Source organism: Bufo gargarizans, chromosome 4 (assembly GCF_014858855.1).
Source record: "Bufo gargarizans isolate SCDJY-AF-19 chromosome 4, ASM1485885v1, whole genome shotgun sequence".
Classification (NCBI taxonomy): Eukaryota; Metazoa; Chordata; class Amphibia; order Anura; family Bufonidae; genus Bufo; species Bufo gargarizans.
Genome location: NC_058083.1, coordinates 188,699,293 through 188,725,506, shown reverse-complemented (window position 1 = coordinate 188,725,506; position 26,214 = coordinate 188,699,293). Strand labels below are relative to the sequence as shown.

Genomic DNA, 26,214 nt, shown 5'->3' with positions numbered 1-26,214 from the left:
ACGCCTGATCAGGCGTCCTGCTGTCCATGGTGCTGAACAGATCTGTGCTGAAAGCATAGATCTGTTCAGTGTAAGTAAAATACAGTACAGAAACATATATAGGTTCTGTACTGTATTATGCAGACACCAGACCCACTGGATCTTCAAGAACCAAGTGGGTCAGGGTCAAAAAAAAAGTAAGAAAAAGTGAAAAAAAAGTGAAAATCAAAAAACACATTTATCACTAATTAAAAATGAAAAAAATAAAATTCCCTACACATGTTTGGTATCTCCGCGTCCGTAACGACCTGATCTATAAAACGGTCATGTTACTTTCCCCGCACGGTGAACGCCATAAAAATAAAAAAATAAAAACTATGAGAAAATTAAAATTTTGCCCACCTTACTTCCCAAAAAAGGTAATAAAAGTGATCAAAAAAGTCGCATGTACGCCAAAATAGTGCCAATCAAACCGGCATCTCATCCCGCAAAAAATGAGACCCTACCCAAGATTATCGCCCAAAAACTGAAAAAACTATGGCTCTTAGACTATGGAAACACTAATACATCATTTTTTTTGTTTCAAAAATTAAATCATTGTGTAAAACTTACATAAATAAAAAAAAGTATACATATTAGGTATCTCCGCGTCCGTATCGACCGGCTCTATAAAAATATCACATGAGTTAACCCCTCAGGTGACCACCGTAAAAAAATAAAAATAAAAACGGTTTAAAAAAAGCAATTTTTTGTCATCTTACGTCACAAAAAGTGCAATAGCAAGCGATCAAAAAGTCATATGCACCCCAAAATAGTGCCAATAAGACAGCCATCTCATCCCGCAAAAAATGAGACCCTACATAAGATAATCGCCCAAAAACTGAAAAAACTATGGCTCTTAGACTATGGAGAAACTAAAACTTTTTTTGTTTTAACAATGAAATCATTGTGTAAAACTTACATAAATAAAAAAAAAGTATACATATTAGGTATCGCCGCGTCCGTGAGAACCTGCTCTATAAAATTACCACATGATCTAACCTTTCAGATGAATTTTGTAAATAACAAAAAAAAAACGGTGCCAAAAAAGCTTTTTCTTGTTACCTTGCCGCACACAAAGTGTAATATAGAGCAACCAAAAATCATATGTACCCTAAACTAGTACCAAGAAAACTGCCACCTTATCCCGTAGTTTCTAAAATGGGGTCACTTTTTTGGAGTTTCTACTCTAGGGGTGCATCAGGGGGGCTTCAAATGGGACATGGTGTAAAAAAACCAGTCCAGCAAAATCTGCCTTCCAAAAACCGTATGGCATTCCTTTCCTTCTGCGCCCTGCCGTGTGCCCGTACAGCAGTTTACGACCACATATGGGGTGTTTCTGTAAACTACAGAATTAGGGCCATAAATAATGAGTTTTGTTTGGCTGTTAACCCTTGCTTTGTTACTTGAAAAAATATATTAAAATGGAAAATCTGCCAAAAAAGTGAAATTTTGAAATTGTATCTCTATTTTCCATTATATCTTGTGCAACACCTAAAGGGTTAACAAAGTTTTTAAAATCAGTTTTGAATACCTTGAGGGGTGTAGTTTCTTAGATGGGGTCACTTTTATGGAGTTTCTACTCTAGGGGTGCATCAGGGGGCTTCAAATGGGACATGGTGTCAAAAAAACAGTCCAGCAAAATTTGGCTTCCAAAAACCAAACGGCACACCTTTCACTCTACGCTCTGCTGTGTGGCCGTACAGTAGTTTACGGCCACATATGGGGTGTTTCTGTAAACGGCAGAGTCAGGGCAATAAAGATACAGTCTTGTTTGGCTGTTAACCCTTGCTTTGTTAGTGGAAAAAATGGGTTAAAATGGAAAATTAGGCAAAAAAATGAAATTCTCAAATTTCATCCCCATTTACCAATAACTCTTGTGCAACACCTAAAGGGTTAACAAAGTTTGTAAAATCAGTTTTGAATACCTTGAGGGGTGTAGTTTATAGAATGGGGTCATTTTTGGGTGGTTTCTATTATGTAAGCCTCGCAAAGTGACTTCAGAGCTGTAGTGGTCCCTAAAAATTGGGTTTTTGTAAATTTCTGAAAAATTTCAATATTTGCTTCTAAAGTTCTAAACCTTGTAACATCCCCAAAAAATAAAATATCATTCCCAAAATAATTCCAACCTGAAGTAGACATATGGGGAATGTAAAGTCATCACAATTTTTGGGGGTATTACTATGTATTACAGAAGTAGAGAAACTGAAACTTTGAAATTTGCAAATTTTTCCAAATTTTTTGTAAATTAGGTATTTTTTTATGCAAAAAAAATATTTTTTTTGACTTCATTTTACCAGTGTCATGAAGTACAATATGTGACGAAAAAACAATCTCAGAATGGCCTGGATAAGTCAAAGTGTTTTAAAGTAATGAGCACTTAAAGGGACACTGGTCAGATTTGCAAAAAATGGCCAAGTCCTTAAGGTGAAATAGGGCTGAGTCCTTAAGGGGTTAATATCTGTTTGCTGGATCCCAGGTGACCCTGACTCCCTCCGTGTCTTGTGTAGGGAGCCGGTGGTCGTGTCCCCTCACTATTGTAGGGTGCTCAGGGCTTTATAGTCAAGGTTCGTGGATATGCAAACCTCCACCATTCGGATCTTTGCATAGGCTGAGCAGCCAGGGAAAGTGCCAGGTCTTCTGCAGGGGTCTCCCTTGGTTCCTTAGTTTTTGGATCCAGCGAGTCGTTTATACATGTTGCTTTGCCTTGTTACCTGTACACATTCCGTGACATTATAAGCCGCCAAAACCGTCTTAAGCATGGATCCGGTTTCACTTTTGGCTGAACGCTTCCAGGGTCTTTCATTGGAGGTAGCTGACCTCCGTAAGACTTTTTCTCAGCTTCAAGTGACCGGTTCAGCTTGCGTTCATGGAGCTTGTTCTGAGCCTAAGATCTCGCTCCCGGATACGTTCTCCGGGGGTAGTGAGAATTTTGTGCGTTTTAGAGAGGCTTGCAAACTCCATTTTTGCCTTCTTCCCCATTCTTCTGGTGATGAGGAACGGAGGGTGGGGATCATTATATCGCTGCTCAGGGGTAACGCTCAGTCCTGGGCATTTTCGCTGCCGGAGGGGGCACGGCCCCTCCGTTCAGTGGATGAATTCTTTTTAGCCCTGGGTCAGATATATGATGATCTGGATCGTATTGCTCTGGCGGAGTCTAGACTACGTCTCCTATGCCAGGGTAAACAATCCGCAGAAATATACTGCTCAGAATTTCGGAGTTGGGCAGCTGATACTGGTTGGAATGATGCTGCACTCCGAAGTCAATTTTGCCATGGTCTTTCAGAGGGATTGAAAGATGCATTTGCCTTTCATGAAAGGCCTATTTCTTTGGACTCTGCTATGTCTCAGGCCGTTCGTATTGACAGGCGTCTTAGAGAGAGAGGAGAGATCTCTCCTTCCTGTCATACTCGGTCCCAGGACTGTGCAGTGGTCCCATTCTCTGCGCAGGGGTCTCAGTCGCTGTCAGCCCCTTCTGAGCAGGAGCCCATGCAGCTGGGGTTGATTGCTTCTGACAATAGAAGATTCAGCCCGCATGGGAGGGTTTGTTTTTGTTGTGGAGGTATTAATCATTTGGCAAATATTTGTCCCTCTAGGAGATTCAGGCAGTTCTCTGGGTATAATAAAGAAACAAAGAGGAAAAAAATCTTTGAAAAATGTTCAGTCTGTTACTATTGGCAGGATTGAGGCGGAGATTGAAGATTTTCCGTTTGCTTGTAGTTCCCGTTTTGTCCTGCCGGCTAGGGTGGCGCTAGAGAGCAGAGAACATTTTTTGTGAGATTTTTGTGGATAGTGGATCAGCGGTCAATCTCATTGATAATCACTTTGCGATAACTCATGGTTTCCAGGTGTGCGCTTTGAGAAAGGATATTCCTGTGTTTGCTATCGATTCCGCTCCACTTTCTCAGAAGTCATTAAAGGGCATAGTTCACAATATCCGTTTAATTGTGAGTGATGCTCATGTTGAGGATGTGTCATGTTTCGTCCTTAGCGGTTTGCCGACTCCTCTAGTGTTGGGGCTACCCTGGCTCACTAAACATAACCCCACCATTGATTGGCAAGCAAGGCAAATAAATGGTTGGAGTGACTTTTGCAGAGAGAATTGCCTCACGACATCTGTTTCTGAGGTTGCTACTAAGACTGTACCATCTTTTCTCTCTGAATTTTCGGATGTCTTCTCTGAGAGTGGAGTTCAGGATTTGCCCCCGCACAGGGAGTACGATTGCCCTATTAATCTCACCCCAGGCGCCAAGCTGCCTAAATATCGTTTATACAATCTTTCCCAACCTGAGAGGATCGCTATGCGTGCTTATATCTCTGAGAGTCTGAGAAAGGGACACATACGACCCTCAAAGTCACCTGTTGCCGCTGGTTTTTTCTTTGTTAAGAAAAAAGATGGTTCTTTAAGACCTTGTCTGGATTTCAGGGAGCTGAACAATATCACAATTCGTGACCCTTATCCGCTTCCTCTGATCCCGGACCTATTTAACCAGGTTGTTGGGGCTAAAGTCTTTTCCAAATTAGATTTAAGAGGGGCATACAACCTGGTAAGGGTCAGAGAAGGGGACGAATGGAAGACGGCCTTCAATACCCCTGAGGGCCATTTTGAGAATTTGGTTATGCCTTTTGGTTTGATGAATGCCCCAGCCGTTTTTCAGCATTTCGTGAACAGCATTTTTTATCATTTGATGGGAAAATTTGTATTGGTGTATTTGGATGACATTTTGATTTTTTTCTCCCGATTTCAAAACTCATAAGGAACATTTACGTCAGGTCTTGCTCATCCTGCGGGAGAATAAATTATATGCGAAACTGGAAAAATGTGTGTTTGCGGTTCCAGAAATTCAATTTCTGGGGTTTCTTCTCTCCGCTTCTGGTTTTCGCATGGACCCCGAGAAGGTCCGCGCTGTGCTTGAGTGGGAGCTTCCTGAGAATCAAAAGGCGCTGATGCGTTTTTTGGGCTTTGCCAATTATTACAGGAAGTTCATTTTGAATTATTCTTCTATTGTTAAACCACTCACTGATATGACCAGAAAGGGGGTAGATTTTTCTTCTTGGTCAGTAGAGGCGCGTAAGGCTTTTTCTGATATCAAGGAGAGTTTTGCTTCCGCTCCCATCTTGGTGCAACCTGATGTTTCGTTACCCTTCATAGTTGAGGTTGATGCTTCTGAGGTGGGTGTGGGGGCGGTCTTGTCTCAGGGTTCCTCTCCTGCCAATTGGCGACCGTGTGCCTTTTTCTCAAGAAAACTCTTCTCCGCAGAGAGAAATTACGATGTGGGAGATAGGGAATTGTTGGCCATCAAGTTGGCTTTTGAGGAATGGCGCCATTGGCTAGAGGGAGCCAGACACCCTATTACCGTATTTACTGACCATACAAATCTGGCCTACTTGGAGTCAGCCAAGCGTCTGAACCCGAGACAGGCCAGATGGTCGTTGTTCTTTTCTAGGTTTAATTTTGTTGTCACGTTCCGCCCTGGAGTTAAGAATGTGAAGGCAGATGCCCTGTCACGTTGTTTTCCGGGAGGCGGGAATTTTGAAGACCCGGGTCCCATTTTGGCTGAAGGTGTGGTGGTCTCTGCTCTTTTTACTGAATTGGAGGCAGAGGTGCAGGCAGCCCAGTCAGAGGCTCCTGATCTTTGTCCTCCTGGGAGGTTGTTTGTGCCTCTCGCTTTAAGACACAAGATTTTTAAAGAACACCACGATACGGTCCTTGCTGGGCACCCAGGGGTAAGAGCCACACTGGATCTCATCGCTCGGAGATTTTGGTGGCCTGCGCTTCGTAAGTCGGTTGAGGGTTTTGTGGCAGCCTGCGAGACTTGCGCTCGTGCCAAAGTCCCTCATTCACGGCCATCAGGTCCTCTCCTTCCCTTACCCATTCCTTCCCGTCCTTGGACACATCTGTCCATGGACTTTATCACGGACCTGCCTCGTTCCTCGGGGAAGACTGTGATTCTGGTGGTGGTGGACCGTTTTAGCAAAATGGTGCATTTCATCCCTTTTCCTGGTTTGCCCAATGCTAAGACGCTGGCGCAGGCATTTGTTGATCACATTGTCAAATTGCACGGTATTCCTTCAGACATAGTCTCTGATAGGGGCACGCAGTTTGTTTCCAGATTCTGGAAGGCTTTCTGTTCTCGCTTGGGGGTTCGGTTGTCATTCTCTTCTGCTTTCCACCCGCAGTCGAATGGCCAGACAGAGCGCGTCAATCAGAATCTGGAGACATATCTGCGTTGTTTTGTGGCGGAGAATCAAGAGGATTGGTGTTCTTTTTTGTCCCTTGCGGAGTTTGCTTTAAATAACCGTCGTCAGGAGTCCTCTGATAAGTCACCATTTTTTGGTGCATATGGGTTTCATCCACAGTTTGGGACTTTCTCGGGAGAGGGGTCTTCTGGTTTACCTGATGAGGACAGATTCTCTCGTCTTTGTCATCTATTTGGCAAAAGATTCAAGATAATCTAAAGAGCATGAGTGAGAGATATAAGCGTGTGGCTGATAAGAGACGTGTGCTTGGTCCGGACCTGAATGTTGGTGATCTGGTGTGGTTGTCTACCAAGAATATCAAATTGAAGGTTCCCTCCTGGAAGTTGGGTCCTAGGTTTATTGGGCCTTACAAAATCCTGTCTGTCATCAATCCTGTTGCATACCGTCTTGATCTTCCTCAGACTTGGAAGATCCATAATGTTTTTCATAAGTCCTTATTGAAACCTTATGTTCAACCCATTGTACCCTCGCCTTTGCCTCCTCCTCCGATTATGGTTGATGGGAATCTTGAATTTCAGGTATCTAGGATTGTGGATTCTCGTCTTGTCCGCGGTTCTCTTCAGTACCTTGTTCAGTGGGAGGGGTATGGTCCTGAGGAGAGGATGTGGGTCCCAGTGACGGACATTAAGGCCTCTCGTCTCATCAGGGCTTTCCATAGGTCCCATCCTGAGAAGGTGGGTTCTGAGTGTCCGGAGTCCACTCGTAGAGGGAGGGGTACTGTCACAACCAGACAGCTGAGAAGCTCTGACAGAGGCCTTTCAGAACCTCCTCCTTGAATTTCTGTGTTGTGGTATTCAGCTCCTCCTCTCGTCAGCCTCTCTCAGCTGTCATGTGTTAATTGCTTCCCTTTAAATGCCTCCCCAGAATGCTTTTCTGGGCGGCTTATATTACTTCCTGGAGTGTGTGTGCACGCTGATCTGTCCTCCTGTTTGCTTCTAAGCTAAGTGTACCTTTATCTGTTAATATCTGTTTGCTGGATCCCAGGTGACCCTGACTCCCTCCGTGTCTTGTGTAGGGAGCCGGTGGTCGTGTCCCCTCACTATTGTAGGGTGCTCAGGGCTTTATAGTCAAGGTTCGTGGATATGCAAACCTCCACCATTCGGATCTTTGCATAGGCTGAGCAGCCAGGGAAAGTGCCAGGTCTTCTGCAGGGGTCTCCCTTGGTTCCTTAGTTTTTGGATCCAGTGAGTCGTTTATACATGTTGCTTTGCCTTGTTACCTGTACACATTCCGTGACAAGTATCTTGTTCATTGGGAGGGTTATGGTCCTGAGGAGAGGATGTGGGTTCCAGCGGCAGACATTAAGGCCACTCGTCTTCTCAGGGCATTCCATAGGTCCCACCCTAAGAAGGTGGGCTCTGAGTGTCCGGAGTACACTCGTAGAGGGAGGGGTACTGTCACCGCCAAATCTTTGAGAAGTTCTGCCAGACGTTCTTCAGTACCTTCTGCATGATGTTATTTTGTTTTGCTTTCGCTTTGACATCTCTTCTCCCTCTCCCAGCTGTCATCTATTAGCAGTGATTGCCTCCCTATATATCTCCTCCCATACTGCCTCACTTTGCGGTTTATACTACTTCCTGGATGCTGTTCACTGCTTGAAGTTGCTACTACTGGTTCCTCAAGATAAGTCTATTTCTGCATTTGCGTTTTCCTGTTGGCTTGATTCTAGATGACCCTGACTCCCTCTGTATTAAGTGCAGGGAGCTGGTGGTCGTGTCCCCTCACTATTATAGGGTTTGCAGGTGTCACTCAGTCGAGGTACGTGGACATGCAACTTTCTATCATTGAGATCTTTGCATGGGCTGAGCAGCCAGGGAGAGCTCTAGGGCTTTAATAGGGCTCACCCTTTTGTTCCTTAGTTTAGGATCAAGTCAGTCGGATCTTTATTTGTTACTTCTTGTTTTCTGCAACACCATCCGTGACAGTTTGTGAATCTCTGCAGAGACGGGAGATGGCTGAAAAATCATGGCGGTCTGGTCTGAATGGAGAAAATGAGGAAAGAGAACGTCTACAACAAAGGTGACAAGAACGTCTACAACAAAGGTGACATCACTGGATGTAAGAGGTATGGGGCGCTATGTAGGAGAAGAGATGCTCCGGCTCCTCCCCCTGCCATTTGCAGAAGGAGGATTCAGAACTGGGTGAGGACAACCAAGTTGGGCAGCAGGCCACGGGCGGGTGGCAGATGGTGGGGGGAACCACAAGCCTTGAGCAGGATCTGGGGAGGGAGGAGAGTGGAGGAGCTTCCTGGCTGTAGCCTGCTGTTGGTTATTGTATAATGTAAAGCAGGCAGTGCAGCCAGGACAGGCCCTACCCTCTCCGTATGATGTTCAGAGACAGGCCTCAACAATAGAATTTCAGCTGTACAGAGTTTGTTGGGAGTGGCCTATTATATGTAGGAGGGGCTTTTAATAATGGGCGGGGCTAAAATTGGCCACTTGACTGGATTTGCCCCGAGGACTAAGGCTGCCAGCCCTCCCGCCTGTGTGTATGTGGAGACTAAGGGCCTGTGAGCTTCTATTGGGTGATATGGGTCATGTGACCAGGCTTCTATTGGCTAATGCATTTTTGGGAATATCTTATGTAGGGATGTCCTTTTGAACAGCTCACTCTCAGACAACAGCACTGTGCTGTCTGAGCATGAGCTGCAGGGAGAAAGTCACCGTCCCTCCCACCCCTGCAGCTGACAGAAGTTGATTTTTACCTTCATTTTTTCAATCACAGTCTGCTGCGGAGTGGGAGGGGCGTGGCCTAACCGGATTGGGCGTGGCTTAGCATGACATGGGGGCAGGGTTTTTAAGTCTGTCTTTTGAGAGTGGCCTGAATGGCCACCCTACCTGCCCCCTGAATTGTTCACCTCCACAGCACCCTGCCCCCTTAACAGTGTCATCCACAGCTCCCTGCTCTTTTAAAGCTGACCTGCAGCAGTGAAGAAAAATGGCTGGGTTGTTATGGAAACCTGGTGTAAAACTGTGTGTATGTGGAGACTAAGGACCTGCAAGCTTCTATTGGTTGATAAGGGACATGTGACCGTGTGTATGGCAGTTAGGGGTATGAAGACAAAGACCTGCAGGCTTCTATTGGCTAATGTAGGTCATATGATGTGCCATATTAGCATTTTTTGGGGAACATCTCAGGAACAGTACATCCAAGAGAGCTGTGACCCCCACAAGATTTCTTTCCAGGTAGCAAGGGACGTGTATACCAAGTTTAGTTGAAATCGATGGTTGCGTTTTTGAGTGATCGCGGAACATACATACATACATATGTCCTTCTTTGTATATATAGATATATTTTTTGTTCCTTCTTTCTGTGTGTACATTTACAAATTAAAAAAAAGGGAGAAAAAAAGGATACAAATGTATACGAATATATGCCATAAGTTTCCATAGTCAACTAATTAGCTTTCATGGTAACAGAAAATCTTTGTGACATACGGTACTTTTTTTGATAACCAATAAGGGAAAGGTCTGCACAGTTTGCACAGGTCGACACCTGCTACAAGGAGACACTTTAGACCTATATTTAGCTTTTTTATAGTTTAAAAAAAATAAAAATAATACTTTCCCTGAAGTATATAGAAAAATGCGATGTGAATGAGATTTTAAGGGGTTATCCTAGAAAGGATAATGATGACATCCTAAGGATGGGTCACCATTATTACATCAGTGGGGGTCCAAGTCCTGGCATCTCCTCTTATAAGCTGATTTAGGTAGCTGCTGTGCTTACCCAAGTTCTGGAGAGCGACGCAGGCTCCCAGCAGCGTTCGAAGGACAGCACCATACATCGTATAGTGGCAGTGCTTGGTATTGCAGCTCAGCCCTATTGGGGAATGTGGCTGAGCAGCAAATAGGCCATGTGACTGATGTACAGTGATGTCACTAGCCTAGGAAGAGGCTGCAGCGCTCAGGACTTCTTCTAACAGCTGATTGGGGGTCCTGGGTGTTGCACCACTGCAGATCTGATGACCTATCCTGAGCATAAGTCCTAAATATTTTTCTGGATAACCCCTTTAAGATCAGCTGACTGAGTCTAAAAAAGGAGTCGATTGTAGACTTACCAGCACAGTTTTTTTCACACATGACAGATTTGTTGCAGCATATTCTGTGACTGGAAATACATACGTTTGGATGGGGTCTGCAGCATGTGATTACAAGCCCCATTCAGATGTATGGGACAGATTATCAGTTGCAGATATTTTTACAACTGTTGCATTTCAGCAAGCCCTTAGGGGGAAATTTATCATCTCTCCACCTGAAAAGTGGCGTTAAAAAGTTGCAAACTCTGTGTTTGTGACTTTTTTCCAAAATTGCTGCATTTCCCATTTCCTCCACTTTTCAGAAATGGTGTGTGGCAAGGGCAGGAAGGGTGTGTGACCAGCAGCAGCGACAAATTTAACTTAATTTACACCAGTTTTCTGGCACAAATGATTAGAGAAATCTACGGAAGCTCTGAACTGTCGTAGATTTCTGTTTAGTCATATGGACTGCCGGAGGATGCATTTTATATATGACAAGGTATGCGCCTCGTCGTAAGTTAGGCGCATCCTCCGACGGCACAGGAGATAGCACTAACCAGCACTGAAAGTGTCGATCTTGATAAATCTCCTCCTTAGGCCTCATGCACACAACAGTATTTTTTCACGGTCCGCAAAACAGGGTTCCATTGTTCCGTGATCCGTTTACGTTTTTTTTTCCGTGTGTCTTCCTTGATTTTTGGAGGATCACCAGACAAGAAAAGTGAAAAAAAAAATCTAAGTCAAGTTTGCCTTGAAAATGATAGGAAAAAAACGGACACGGATCACGGACACGGATGGCAATCTTGCGTGTCTCCGTGTTTTTTCACAGACCCATTGACTTGAATGGGTCCGCGAACCGTTGTCCATGAAAAAATAGGACAGGTCATATTTTTTTGACGGACAGGAAACACGGATCACAGACGCGGATAAACAACGGTGCATTTTCCTAGTTTTCAACGGACCCATTGAAAGTCAATTGGTCCACAGAAAATCACGGAAAACGGAACAACAGACATCGATGCACACTACGGTCGTGTGCATGAGGCCTTAATGTCCTCCTATATCAGTCATAGTGCAAAATAGCATAGACACTTGCAATTCATTTTCTGTTTCCACTAAAACCTACAAAAAACCTACATGTTTTTTCTATTATATCCATTTATGTTGTAATTAAACGGTAATATATTACTATTCCTTATATTTAATATTAATAAAACGGACAGCAGACTTCAGTTCAATGTGATTTGCTGTGCAGGTAAATGTACTGAATTATATAAACTAGTTATAACAAGAAAGTCAAATCCAGCTCTGTATATCTCTATAAACCTATACAAACCTACTTTAAAATTTTGATTTGTAGTATAAACTGGATATTATAATCATTATATTTTATCAAATTTATCAAAGATGGCATGGTTTCTCACCTCTTTCGCCATGTATTTTTATGTTGATATGTTTATGTGACAATGAAACCCAATTCAATTTGTTTTTACCATGTCATTGCTATAGGATGGTCACTTACCTCCTGCTGGACAACCGACTTAACTCGCACTGGTCTTAACACAAACCCCTCATCGCGATGTTCGTTGATGAGGTTCATTGCCACATCTGTTTCAAATAGTGTTTCATTGCAATCTAGAGCAATTATATTAGGAAATGGAGGGCTTGTGGCAGAACACAATGCCACCAATAAGGCTATTATTACAAACTGCTCCATGTTGATCAAGTCCTGCAAAACTGTGTGGCCCGATCAACCGTTTAACTTCCAATGCCCTGTATTATATAGCCCTTAATTGTGGACACTGGCTTTTATCCCTGAACTTTTTGTTAGGAAACTACAAATAAAAAAAAGGTAAATGATTAGTCTGCTTGATTTGATAAATACTGCCACTATCTATGCAGGATCGGTGCCCATTTTATTATCTATGGTAAACGGACTTGCTCAACTGATTTCTAGTTATCTTTAACTAACAAGTAGAGCTGAGCGAACACCTGGATGTTCGGGTTCGAGAAGTTCTGCCGAACTTCCCGGAAATGTTCGGGTTCGGGAGCCGAACCCAACCCGAACTTCGTCCCGAACACCATTGAAGTTAATGGGGACCCGAACTTTTCGGCACTAAAAAGGCTGTAAAACAGCCCAGGAAAGGGCTAGAGGGCTGCAAAAGGCAGCAAAATGTAGTTCCCCTGCAAACAAATGTGGATAGGGAAATGAATAAAAATAAAAATAAAATAAATAAAAATTTAACAATATCAATTGGAGAGAGGTCCCATAGCAGAGAATCAGGCTTCACGTCACCCAGCACTGGAACAGGCCATTGTCAGATATTTTGGCCCTGGCACCCAGACAGAGGAGAGAGGTCCCATTGCAGAGAATCAGGCTTCATGTCACCCAACACTGGAACAGGCCACTATCAGATATTTTTAGGCCCGGCACCCAGACAGAGGAGAGAGGACCCATAGCAGAGAATCAGGCTTCATGTCATAGCAGAGAATCAGGCTTCATGTCATAGCAGAGAATCAGGCTTCACGTCCCCCACCACTGGAACATGCCATTGTCAGATATTTTGGCCCTGGCACCCAGACAGAGGAGAGAGGTCCCATTGCAGAGAATCAGGCTTCATGTCATAGCAGAGAATCAGGCTTCACGTCACCCACCACTGGAACAGGCCATTGTCAGATATTTAGGCCCCGGCACCCAGACAGAGGAGAGAGGTCCCATTGCAGAGAATCAGGCTTCATGTCATAGCAGAGAATCAGGCTTCACGTCACCCACCACTGGAACAGGCCATTGTCAGATATTTAGGCCCCGGCACCCAGACAGAGGAGAGAGGTCCCATTGCAGAGAATCAGGCTTCATGTCATAGCAGAGAATCAGGCTTCACGTCACCCACCACTGGAACAGGCCATTGTCAGATATTTAGGCCCCGGCACCCAGACAGAGGAGAGAGGTCCCATTGCAGAGAATCAGGCTTCATGTCATAGCAGAGAATCAGGCTTCACGTCACCCACCACTGGAACAGGCCATTGTCAGATATTTAGGCCCCGGCACCCAGACAGAGGAGAGAGGTCCCATTGCAGAGAATCAGGCTTCATGTCATAGCAGAGAATCAGGCTTCACGTCACCCAAAACCGGAACAGGCCATTGTCAGATATTTTAGCCCTGGCACCCAGACAGAGGAGAGAGGTCCCATTGCAGAGAATCAGGCTTCATGTCACCCAACACTGGAACAGGCCACTGTCAGATATTTTTAGGCCCCGGCACCCAGACAGAGGAGAGAGGTCCCATAGCAGAGATTCAGGCTTCATGTCATAGCAGAGAATCAGGCTTCACGTCACCCAAAACTGGAACAGTCCATTGTCAGATATTTAGGCCCCGGCACCCAGACAGAGGAGAGAGGTCCCATAGCAGAGATTCAGGCTTCATGTCATAGCAGAGAATCATGCTTCATGTCACCCAACACTGGAACAGGCCACTGTCAGATATTTTTAGGCCCCGGCACCCAGACAGAGGAGAGATTCATTAAACTTTGGGTTGCCCCACAATATAATGGTAAAATAAAAATAAAAATAGGATTGAATGAGGAAGTGCCCTGGAGTACAATAATATATGGTTAAGGGGAGGTAGTTATAAATGTCTAACCTGCACAAGGGATGGACAGGTCCTGTGGGATCCATGCCTGGTTCGTTTTTATGAACGTCAGCTTGTCCACATTGGCTGTAGACAGGCGGATGCGTTTGTCTGTAATGACGCCCCCTGCCGTGCTGAATTCACGTTCAGACAAAACGCTGGCCGCCAGGCAGGCCAGCACCTCCAAGGCAAAAAAGGCTAGCTCTGGCCACGTGGATAATTTGGAGACCCAGAAGTTGAATGGGGCCGAACCATCAGTCAGTACGTGGAGGGGTGTGCACATGTACTGTTCCAACATGTTAGTGAAATGTTGCCTCCTGCTAACACATTCCGTATCAGGTGGTGGTGCAGTTAGCTGTGGCGTGTTGACAAAACTTTTCCACATCTCTGCCATGCTAACCCTGCCCTCAGAGGAGCTGGCCGTGACACAGCTGCGTTGGTGACCTCTTGCTCCTCCTCTGCCTTCGCCTTGGGCTTCCACTTGTTCCCCTGTGACATTTGGGAATGCTCTCAGTAGCGTGTCTACCAATGTGCGCTTGTACTCGCGCATCTACCTATCACGCTCCAGTGCAGGAAGTAAGGTGGGCACATTGTCTTTGTACCGGGGATCCAGCAGGGTGGCAACCCAGTAGTCCGCACACGTTAAAATGTGGGCAACTCTGCTGTCGTTGCGCAGGCACTGCAGCATGTAGTCGCTCATGTGTGCCAGGCTGCCCAGAGGTAAGGACAAGCTGTCCTCTGTGGGAGGCGTATCGTCATCGTCCTGCGTTTCCCCCCAGCCATGCAGCAGTGATGGGCTCGAGCTGCGTTGGGTGCCACCCCGCTGTGACCATGCTTCATCCTCATCCTCCTCCTCAACCTCGTCCTCCAGTAGTGGGCCCTGGCTGGCCACATTTGTACCTGGCCTCTGCTGTTGCCAAAAAACTCCCTCTGAGTCACTTCGAAGAGACTGGCCTGAAAGTGCTATAAATGACCCCTCTTCCTCCTCCTCCTCCTCCTCCTCCTCCTCCTCCTGGGCCACCTCCTCTTCCATCATCACCCTAAGTGTTTTCTCAAGGAGACATAGAAGTGGTATTGTAACGCTGATAACGGCGTCATCGCCACTGGCCATGTTGGTGGAGTACTCGAAACAGCGCAACAGGGCACACAGGTCTCGCATGGAGGCCCAGTCATTGGTGGTGAAGTGGTGCTGTTCCGCAGTGCGACTGACCCATGCGTGCTGCAGCTGAAACTCCACTATGCCCTGCTGCTGCTCGCACAGTCTGTCCAGCATGTGCAAGGTGGAGTTCCACCTGGTGGGCACGTCGCATATGAGACGGTGAGTGGGAAGGCCGAAGTTACGCTGTAGCGCAGACAGGCGAGCAGCGGCAGGATGTGAACGCCGGAAGCGTGAACAGACGGCCCGCACTTTATGCAGCAGCTCTGACATGTCGGGGTAGTTGTGAATCAACTTCTGCACCACCAAACTCAGCACATGCGCCAGGCAAGGGATGTGCGTCAAACCGGCTAGTCCCAGAGCTGCAACGAGATTTCGCCCATTATCGCACACCACCAGGCTGGGCTTGAGGCTCACCGGCAGCAACCACTCTTCGGTCTGTTGTTCTATACCCCGCCACAACTCCTGTGCGGTGTGGGGCCTGTCCCCCAAACATGTGAGTTTCAGAATGGCCTGCTGACATTTACCCCGGGCTGTGCTGAAGTTGGTGGTGAAGGTGTGTGGCTGACTGGATGAGCAGGTGGAAGAAGAGGAGGAGGAAGCCGAGTAGGAGGAGGAGGCAACAGGAGGCAAAGAATGTTGCCCTGCGATCCTTGGCGGCGGAAGGACGTGCACCAAACAGCTCTACGCCTGGGGCCCAGCCGCCACTACATTTACCCAGTGTGCAGTTAGGGAGATATAGCGTCCCTGGCCGTGCTTACTGGTCCACGTATCTGTGGTTAGGTGGACCTTGCCACAGATGGCGTTGCACAGTGAACACTTGATTTTATTGGATACTTGGTTGTGCAGGGAAGGCACGGCTCTCTTGGCGAAGTAGTGGCAGCTGGGAACAACATACTGTGGGACAGCAAGCGACATGAGCTGTTTGAAGCTGTCTGTGTCCACCAGCCTGAATTACAGCATTTCATAGGCCAGGAGTTTAGAAATTCTGGCATTCAGGGCCAGGGATCGAGGGTGGCTAGGTGGGAATTTACGCTTTCTCTCTTTCTCTTGTGAGATGGAGAGCTGAACGCTGCCGTGCGACATGGTTGAGATGCTTGGTGACGGAGGTGGTGGTGTTGGTTGTACATCTTATGTTTTCTGGGCAGCAGGTGCCAACATTCCTCCAGAGGCGGAGGAAGAGGCCGAGGCAGCAGCAGCAGAAGAGGTAGCAGGGGGAGCCTGAGCGAGTTCCTTGTTTTTAAGGTGTTTACTCCACTGCAGTTCATGCTTTGCATGCAGGTGCCTGGTCATGCAGGTTGTGCTAAGGTTCAGAACGTTAATGCCTCGTTTCAGGCTCTGATGGCACAGCGTGCAAACCACTCGGGTCTTGTCGTCAGCACATTGTTTGAAGAAGCTGTCTTTGGGGTGCTCGGTCCCAGATGGCGGCGGTCAGTAGCAGGCGGAGTCTCTTGGCGGCGGGTGTTCTGCTTTTGCCCACTGCTCCCTCTTTTGCTACGCTGTTGGCTCGGTCTCACCACTGCCTCTTCCTCCGAACTCTGAAAGTCAGTGGCACGACCTTCATTCCATGTGGGGTCTAGGACCTCATCGTCCCCTGCATCGTCTTCCACCCAGTCTTCCTCCCTGACCTCCTGTTCAGTCTGCACACTGCAGAAAGACGCAGCAGTTGGCACCTGTGTTTCGTCATCATCAGAGACGTGCTGAGGTGGTATTCCCATGTCCTCATCATGAGGAAACATAAGTCGTTGTGCATCAGTGCATTCTATGTCTTCCACCGCTGGGGAAGGGCTAGGTGGATGCCCTTGGGAAACCCTGCCAGCAGAGTCTTCAAACAGCATAAGAGACTGCTGCATGACTTGAGGCTCAGACAGTTTCCCTGATATGCATGGGGGTGATGTGACAGACTGATGGGCTTGGTTTTCAGGCGCCATCTGTGCGCTTTCTGCAGAAGACTGGGTGGGAATAATGTGAACGTGCTGGATCCACTGTCGGCCACCCAATTGACTAATGCCTGTACCTGCTCAGGCCTTACCATCCTTAGAACAGCATTGGGCCCCACCAAATATCGCTGTAAATTCTGGCGGCTACTGGGACCTGAGGTAGTTGGTTCACTAGAACGTGTGGCTGTGGCAGAACGGCCACATCCTCTCACAGCATCAGAGGGTCCACTAACACCACCACGACCATGTCCGCGTCCGTGTCCCTTACTAGATGTTTTCCTCATTGTTACCGTTCACCACAATAAGAAAACAATTATTTGGCCCAATGTATTGAATTCAAATTCAGGCCTTTTTTTACAGACACCTAACACTATCTGGCTATCTATTTAGGTACCGTATTACACTAATACAGGCACAGCAGTAACAACAGATTTAGCTGAATATAAATTGTAGGCCTAGTATTTAGGCCCTGGATGACAGGTATCCCTTTTACGGACAGAATTATACTTGGAAATGCACGGTAGTGTGTGAAGTTATTGAGGATGACCCTATCAGAACCTTCAATCTAATATACCCTTTTATGGATAGATTTAAAGTTGGCCTGATACAGCAGAAACCACTGATTTAGGCCTCATGCACACGTTTTTTTTCACGGTCCGCAAAAACGGGGTCCGTGGGTCCGTGATCCGTGACCGTTTTTTCGTCCGTGGGTCTTCCTTGATTTTTGGAGGATCCACGGACATGAAAAAAAAGTCGTTTTGGCGTCCGCCTGGCCGTGCGGAGCCAAACGGATCCGTCCTGAATTACAATGCAAGTCAATGGGGACGGATCCGTTTGACGTTGACACAATATGGTGCAATTGCAAACGGATCCGTCCCCATTGACTTTCAATGTAAAGTCAGGAGTCCCTTTACTTTCACACTTGTGTTCATAATGCAGACGGTGGCTCCGTTCAGAGCGGATCCGTCTGCATTATATTGTTAAAACATTTCTAAGTGTGAAAATAGCCTCAGACGGATCCGTCCAGACTTTACATTGAAAGTCAATGGGGGAGGGATCCGTTTGAAAATTGAGCCACAGTGTGTCATCTTCAAACGGATCCGTCCCCATTGACTTACATTATAAGTCTGGACGGATCCGCTTGCCTCCGCACGGCCAGGCGGACACCCGAACATAACTTGAAGCGTCCCCATCACCATGGGAACGCCTCTACGTTAGAATATACTGTCGGATATGAGCTACATCGTGAAACTCATTTCCGACAGTATATTCTAACACAGAGGCGTTCCCATGGTGATGGGGACGCTTCAGGTTAGAATATACTGAAAAACTGTGTACATGACTGCCCCCTGCTGCCTGGCAGCACCCGATCTCTTACAGGGGGCCGTGATCAGCACAATTAACTCCTCCGGTGCCGCACCTGAAGGGGTTAATTGTACTATCATATCCCCCTGTAAGAGATCAGGGCTGCCAGGCAGCAGGGGGCAGACCCCCCCCCCCTCCCCAGTTTGAATATCGTTGGTGGCACAGTGTGCGCCCACCATCGCCCCCCCCCTCCCTCCCTCTATTGTAATAAATCATTGGTGGCACAGTGTGCGCCCACCATCGCCCCCCCCCCTCTATAGCAGTAACAACATTGGTGGCAGTGTGCGGCCTCCCATCTCCCCCCCCCCATCATTGGTGGCAGCGGAGTTCCGATCGGAGTCCCAGTTTAATCGCTGGGGCTCCGATCGGGAGCTCCACCTACTGGTAAGTGAAAGGTCTGTGCGGCGCATTGCTAAAGAACTGTCACTTACCAGTAGGAGGAGCTCCCGGACGGTCACAGACATCGCAGCAGCAAGCAGGTAAGTATGAATCTTCTACTGTTGTACTATTGCTAAGTAACCATGGCAAACAGGGCTGCAGTAGCTTCCTGGTTGCCATGGTTACCGATCGGAGCCCCAGCGATTAAACTGGGACTCCGATCGGAACTCCGCTGCCACCAATGATGGGGGGGGGGGGGGAATGGGAGGCCGCACACTGCCACCAATGGTTGTTACTACTATAGAGAGAGGGGGGGCCGATGGTGGGCGCACACTGTGCCACCAACGATTTTTAACTATAGAGGGAGGAAGGGGGGGGCGATGGTGGGCGCACACTGTGCCACCAACGATTTATTACAATAGAGGGAGGGAGGGGGGGGGCGATGGTGGGCGCACACTGTGCCACCAACGATATTCAAACTGGGGAGGGGTCTGCCCCCTGCTGCCTGGCAGCCCTGATCTCTTACAGGGGAATATGATAGTACAATTAACCCCTTTAGGTGCCGCACCTGAAGGGGTTAATTGTGCTATCATATCCCCCTGGAAGAGATCGGGTGGTGCCAGGCAGCAGGGGGCAGTCTTGTACAAAGTTTGCAGTGTATTCTAACTAGAAGCGTCCCCATCACCATGGGAACGCTTCTGTGTTAGAATATACTGTCGGAAATGAGTTTTCACGAAGTGAAAACTTAGATCAGAAAAAGCTTTTATGCAGACGGATCTTCGGATCCGTCTGTATGAAAGCAACCTACGGCCACGGATCACGGACACGGATGCCAATCTTGTGTGCATCCGTGTTCTTTCACGGACCCATTGACTTGAATGGGTCCGTTGTCCGTCAAAAAAATAGGACAGGTCATATTTTTTTGACGGACAGGATACACGGATCACGGCCTCGGCTGCAAAACGGTGCATTTTCCGATTTTTCCACGGACCCATTGAAAGTCAATGGGTCCGCGGAAAAAAACGGAAAACGGCCACGGATGCACACAACGGTCATGTGCATGAGGCCTTAGGGAATTGCTAAGTTGGGAATTGTATTTCAACCCAGAACAAAAACGGTGCTTTGGCGGACACTAAATAAATTGACCAGCCACAGCAGTAACAACAGATTTAGCTGAATATAAATTGTAGGCCTATTATTTAGGCGCTGGATGACAGGTATACGTTTACGGACAGAATTAGACTTGGAAATGCACAGTAGCGTGTGAAGTTATTGAGGATGACCCTTACAGCATCTTCAATCTAATATACCCTTTTATGGACAGATTTAAAGTTGGCCTGATACAGCACAAACCACTGATTTAGGGAATTGCTAAGTTGGGAATTGTATTTCAACCCAGAACAAAAAACTGTGCTTTGACGGACACTAAATAACTTGACCAGCCACAACAATAACCACAGATTTAGTGGAATATAAATTGTAGGCCTAGTATTTAGGCCCTGGATGACAGGTATACGTTTACGGACAGAATTAGACTTGGAAATGCACGGTAGCGTGTGAAGTTATTGAGGATGACCCTATCAGAACCTTCAATCTAATATACCCTTTTATGGATAGATTTAAAGTTGGCCTGATACAGCAGAAACCACTGATTTAGGGAATTGCTAAGTTGGGAATTGTATTTCAGCCCAGAACAAAAACTGTGCTTTGACGGACACTAAATAACTTGACCAGCCACCGCAATAACCACAGATTTAGTGGAATATAAATTGTAGGCCTAGTATTTAGGCCCTGGATGACAGGTATACGTTTACGGACAGAATTAGACTTGGAAATGCACGGTAGCGTGTGAAGTTATTGAGGATGACCCTATCGGCACCTTCAATCTAATATACCCTTTTATGGATAGATTTAAAGTTGGCCTGATACAGCAGAAACCACTGATTTAGGGAATTGCTAATTTGGGAATTGTATTTCAACCCAGAAAAAAATATATCCTTTGCCAGACAGCAGACAGTATTACAATTGGCTAGCCACAGATGAAACACCAGATTTAGGGTTCTGCTATTTTGGCAATTGTATTTCACCCCTCCATAAAATAGCAAGCACAGCCAAGCACCTGATGTAGGATATAGCAAAAAAAAAAACACACTATTGATGGTTAAATGTATTTGGTGGCAGCTTGTGCTGGCGCACCACAAGACACAAAATGGCCGCCGATCACCCCAGAAAAAAGTGACAGAAAAACGCTCTGGGCAGCCTAAAAACAGTGAGCAATTAAATAGCAGCAGTTGAATGATCCACAGCTGTAGATCGATCACTTCATTAAGTGTTTTTGCTGAGCAAATCCCTGCCTAATCTCGCCCTAACAGCAGCAGCTGCATCCTCTCCCTACACTGATCAGAGCAGAGTGACGTGTGGCGCTACGTGACACCAGCTTAAATAGAGGCTGGGTCACATGCTGCACTGGCCAATCACAGCCATGCCAATAGTAGGCTTGGCTGTGATGGCCTCTTGGGGCAAGTAGTATGACGCTTGTTGATTGGCTGCTTTGCAGCCTTTCAAAAAGCGCCAAGAAAGCGCCGAACACTGAACCCGAACTTTTACGAAAATGTTCGGGTCCGTGTCGCGGACACCCCAAAATTCGTCACGAACCCGAACTATACAGTTCGGGTTAGCTCATCCCTATTTATGTATAATTATAGAATATTTTGTGTCAAATCAATCTGGACAGTGATAGTGTGTAGGGATACACCTTATTGCAGAGGTGTAGCTAGGTTTTCCTGCACCCGGCGCAAGGATTCCAAATTGCGCGACTCAAATTTATATATAGAGGGTGAAGTTAATCGGTGCACACTATGGCAAGTTTTGCACACTAAGCCACACCTTTAACTCTGCACAATGCATCTCTATACTCACCCAGTCCCACCTAATAAAATCTATCATACCAATACATGTCAGCGTGATGTCCGCTGGATCCGGGACAACTTTCCTGTGGTGATAGAGAAAAAAAAATAATCACATAAGGAAGGGATGGTGACTGTACCTGGTAAAAACCTACGATGGGGTGCTGTGCTGGTCCTGTAAGAACAAGCCATCCCAAAGTATAACAGAGTAATCTAGGGCATTTCCCCTTAGTGCTACCACACAGTAGTAATGCCCACATTGTGCCCCCCTCATTGTAGTTATGCCCACATTGTGGCCCCTTGACAATAGTTATGTCCTCCTTGAGGTCCCTCACTGTAGTTATGCCCACCTTTATGCTCGTCACAGTAGTTCTGCTCATCTTTGTGCCCCTTGACAGTAATCATGCCCAGATATGTGCCCCTTCACATTAGTTATGCCCACCTTTATGCCCTTGCACAGTAGTTATGTCCTCCTGGTGGCCCCTCACTGTTGTTATGCCCCCCTTTGTGCCTGTCACAGTAGGTATGTCCTCCTTTGTGCCCCTTCAGAGTAGTAATGTCCTCCTTTGTGCCCCCCCCCCCCCACAGTAGGTATGCCCAGTTTGTACCCCTTCGCTGTAGTTATGCCCGCTTTTGTGTCCCCTCACAGTAGTTACTGTATGAGAAGATATGTGCCCCCTCAGTGTAGTTATGCTCAGATATGTTCCTCCTCAGTGTAGTTATGCCCACTTGTGTGTCCCCTCACAGAGTCATGTCCTCCTTGTGGCCCCAGGTGCCCTTTCTAGCTACATCAAAGAAAAAAAACTGAAATACTTACCTGCTTCCCTGATACATCCGCGCTGCTAGCTGGGCAAGAGGCTGATTCCCAGGCCTTCATCGCTTCTCCCACAGCCAACAGCATGATGTACAGCCTAAGGGGGGAACGCAGAACTGTTACCGGCAGAGCAGTGAAGCAGGGAGTGGATGGCTCCCTACTTCACCATGGAAAAGAACTGCCCGGGAGTGAAAAGAACTGCCAGGCAGGTATGCCCCCCTAGCCTTTGTGCCCTGTCTGCCTCCCCTCGCTACGCCCCTGCCCTATTGAGAAGTGGAGTGGTAACACCCAGTTTTCACCTTATCATTTCCAGAAAGAATAACAGAGGAATAACATATAACTCTAAGAAAAGCACTGTTATATTAGAAGTAATGCAAATACTTAGAGGACCTTTCACTGGTCCTAACATTACAATATAAGTACCTGGAACTGTTGGGCATGTTAATGTCCTTGCATTTATTTTTCCAGATGGGCTGCTCCGTTCCCCCGCTGTGCCCCCTATTCTGATTTGTCGCCCTGTATGCTAATCCATACCATTGGTATGGGGATGAGGAGATGGCAGCGTCTCCAGGGGCGGATTGGCCATAGAGTCTAGACCTTACAGGGAAATTTCCCAGTGGGACGATGTCCAGGGGCCACCCAAGCCCTTTTCTCTGCCGCTGGCAAAATGAGCTCTCATGGTTAATCAAAGCTTTGAGAATCAGGTAATCGTGTACCTGGACAGCGATCGCACATGTCCTCCTGAATTCAACTATGGCCCACATCTCGCCCCCTATGCCCCCTGCTCCATATCCTAATCAGAGACAACTGGAGAAGGACAGAATATGGCATCTATTAATGGCCACCACAAAGAGACAGCTTCTGGGGCAGTATATTGTGCTGCACTGTGGTATATGTATTCTGTAATATGGTATTGCTGCCCCCGCCTATTTGTGTTGCCCCGTCTACAACATGAGGCCACCTGTAATAAAAAATTTTTTCCCATACCACTTTAAATTCCCAGTTTACCGCTGGGCGTCTCCTTCTCCCTGGCTGTGAGCCTTCAATCACAGCGGAGCACGTCACAGCCAGAAGGTGAGCTTTTTTTTTCTCCCTGGCTGTGATGCTCTCCGCTGTGATTGGACAGTTCCTAGCCCCCTGAGAAACAGGGCCATCTCCTCCCTGTACCAATGGTAAGGATTAGCATACAGGGTGGGAAAACAGAATGGGAGGCACAATGGGGGAACAGAGCAGCCCATCAGAAAAAAATAAGCACGAGGACATCTCAACATGCCCTACAATGCCAGGTACTTATATTGTAATGTCAGGATCGTAAAAGGTCCTCTTAAAGGGTAACTGTTATATATATATTTTTTATTTGCTAGTTTATTAGAGCTAGGCATGTGAGTTAGTCTGTCAATGATTGTCAAAAAATCTGTAATTACTTTATAATAACAGCTTTCATTAATGTCCTCTGTCACTTTCCACTGGTCCCTTAAAAGACAGTTGCTATGACTTGTCTGTCTTCCGCTAAGAAGACAGGAAGAAGGAGGGGCGGTCCTTCACACTGCATGCCTGCATTAGGCTTCAGAGGGAGGAGGCGTGTCTCTCAGTAATCCAATCTGATTGGCTGGCATGGAGCTACTGGCTACAGCAATTGTGTATGAGAAGTGAGGGAAAGCAGTTTTGGCCTCAGAGAACTAGCAGAGGAGCCATCCTGAGAAGATGGTATGTGAAGAAACTAAAGATTGCATTGTGCATAATGCTGCTGCAGCAGTAACATATGCTAAAATTGATGATGAAAACATGACAGTTACCCTTTAACTTTAAACATGTCGGTCTACCACATGTATAATATTGTGTAATATTCAGATATCTCAGTTATTTTCTCTTATGGATAAAGGCATATGCATTTCCTATCTATGGTATCCTGAATGGCCACATGTTTGGCAGCATCGACAGATGAAAATAGGCAACGTGCCATGTTTGTACGGATCAGCATGGACTTTTTTCTGTAAATATTACAACACATTACACAACCCTGAGCTCTGCAGCTTCTCTATACACTGGGAAAGATCAGAAGAGAAGCGTTATCTCAGTTATTTGCCTAGGGCAGCTGACAAAGGCAGAATAGATTGGGAAATAACTTCTAGTGTATTTCAATGAAAAGTGGGCATTTCTCATTTGCTATATTACAGAGCATAGACTTTAGATTAGCAAAAAGGTCTTTTTCACAAAGAAATGGTTACATTTGTCCATGGCATGTGTCTAGCATTTATTTATGTTATTTCCTGTTGTTGATTTAGCATCAACATATTCCATAGCGTAGTACCGAGGTCGCCCTAACATCTATCCTGCTCCCCAATAGGGTTCATAATCTAAATTCTGTCTCAAACACACTCAAGGAACCCAGTTAAAGGGCATCTGTCAGCAAACTGGCTGACCTGTTTCATGTGCGCTTGGCAGCTAAAGGCATCTGTGGTCCCATGTTCATATGTGCACGCATTGCTAAGAAAAATAAAGTTTTAATATTTGCAAATAACCTCTAGGAGCAATGGGGGCATTGCCATTACTCCAGGGGGGCCAATATAGAAACACAAAGTAGCAAGTATGTGTGAAATGAAAAGAAAATGATACATGGTTTTAACAATTTTAATAAACAAAAATCTGGAAAGTGTGGTGTGCATTGAATTCAGCCCCCCTGAGTCAATACTTTGTAGGACCACCTTTCGCTGCAATTGCAATTTTTGCCCATTCTTCTGTAAGCCGTGAACCAGGGTGGGCTCCCCAGGATACAGTGAAGTTACGAACAAGGAAAACTACTCTGATACCAGCTCTTGAAGAGCAGACTTTGCTTTACTGTTACAGGATATCAAACACACTCCCAAATGCAGTAAGCATAAAATCAGATTATATACACTCAGCCCAGAAGCTAAGACCCCTGTGTTGCACAGCACCCTACGATGGTAGCTGGAAAACACTTGCATAATTTACCTACTGCGAGCAGAGCTAACTCTGCCTAGTCATACCTGTTATTACCCTGAAGAACAGGAACAATCGTGTGTGTGAGATACAGGCTAGCCCGCGGTGCGACACAGAAGCTTACAATCTTACCGGCCTATTCAGTGATTATGGTGAAGTCCTCTCTGTTCTCCGGTTCTAAAACTTTAACTGATAAGTCTTTGGGATAAACAAACAGAAATTCTTGGTAGCCTGCCACTCAGCAACACTAACTAACTACCGGCAGGTTTGATCTCAATCTCAAGTATTTAGGCACGCTCTGTCTCACCGACCCGGGTCTGCTCTGCCTCAGCTGGTGACTGCGAACTGAACAAAGACTGATCCAACACACGTGCGGTACTGTAGGGTCCGTTGCTTTGCTCTTCAGCTCTCATCAGCGATCCTGGCAGCTGTACTCCTTCTCCTGGACAGGATCCGGGTCCTTGACAAGATCAGCTTCACTTGGCTGCAATCCTGGTCACAAAAGGGTGATTCCATGCTAGGATGTTAATGGAATTCTTTTCTCACACACTTTTCCAGTCTGCAACTAAAATGGACGCCAGCTTCCTTCCTCTAGACACACAGCTCCACCTCTTATGAATATTTAAATCTGATCAGTGTGTTTAGCTGTGTGGGGAAACAGCGGCCTCTTGTAGCCAAACAGCAAAATAACAGTGTTCATGCAATAAGAGCTGTTTCACAATCTCACACTTCTTTGCAAAGTAGCTCAAACTAAGTCAGATTGGATAGA

General features: G+C 46.4%; 1 protein-coding gene across 2 annotated transcripts in view; it reads right to left on the bottom strand.

Moving 5' to 3' along the window:
* LOC122935433 (fetuin-B-like) overlaps nt 1-25,963 on the bottom strand; it is a 56,040-nt gene extending 30,077 nt beyond the window's left edge. Inside the window, exon 1 of one of the 2 annotated variants that reach the window (XM_044291202.1) lies at nt 25,578-25,963. Coding sequence is in view for 1 of the 2 variants with exons in the window: in XM_044291201.1 (XP_044147136.1) it covers nt 11,820-12,014 (195 nt within the window). In the remaining variant the exon portion in view is untranslated. Of the gene's footprint in view, nt 1-11,819; nt 12,077-25,577 lie in introns of those variants that run through there. The other variant, XM_044291201.1, reaches the window with a different exon arrangement.
* Nucleotides 25,964-26,214: the final 251 nt, after the last annotated feature.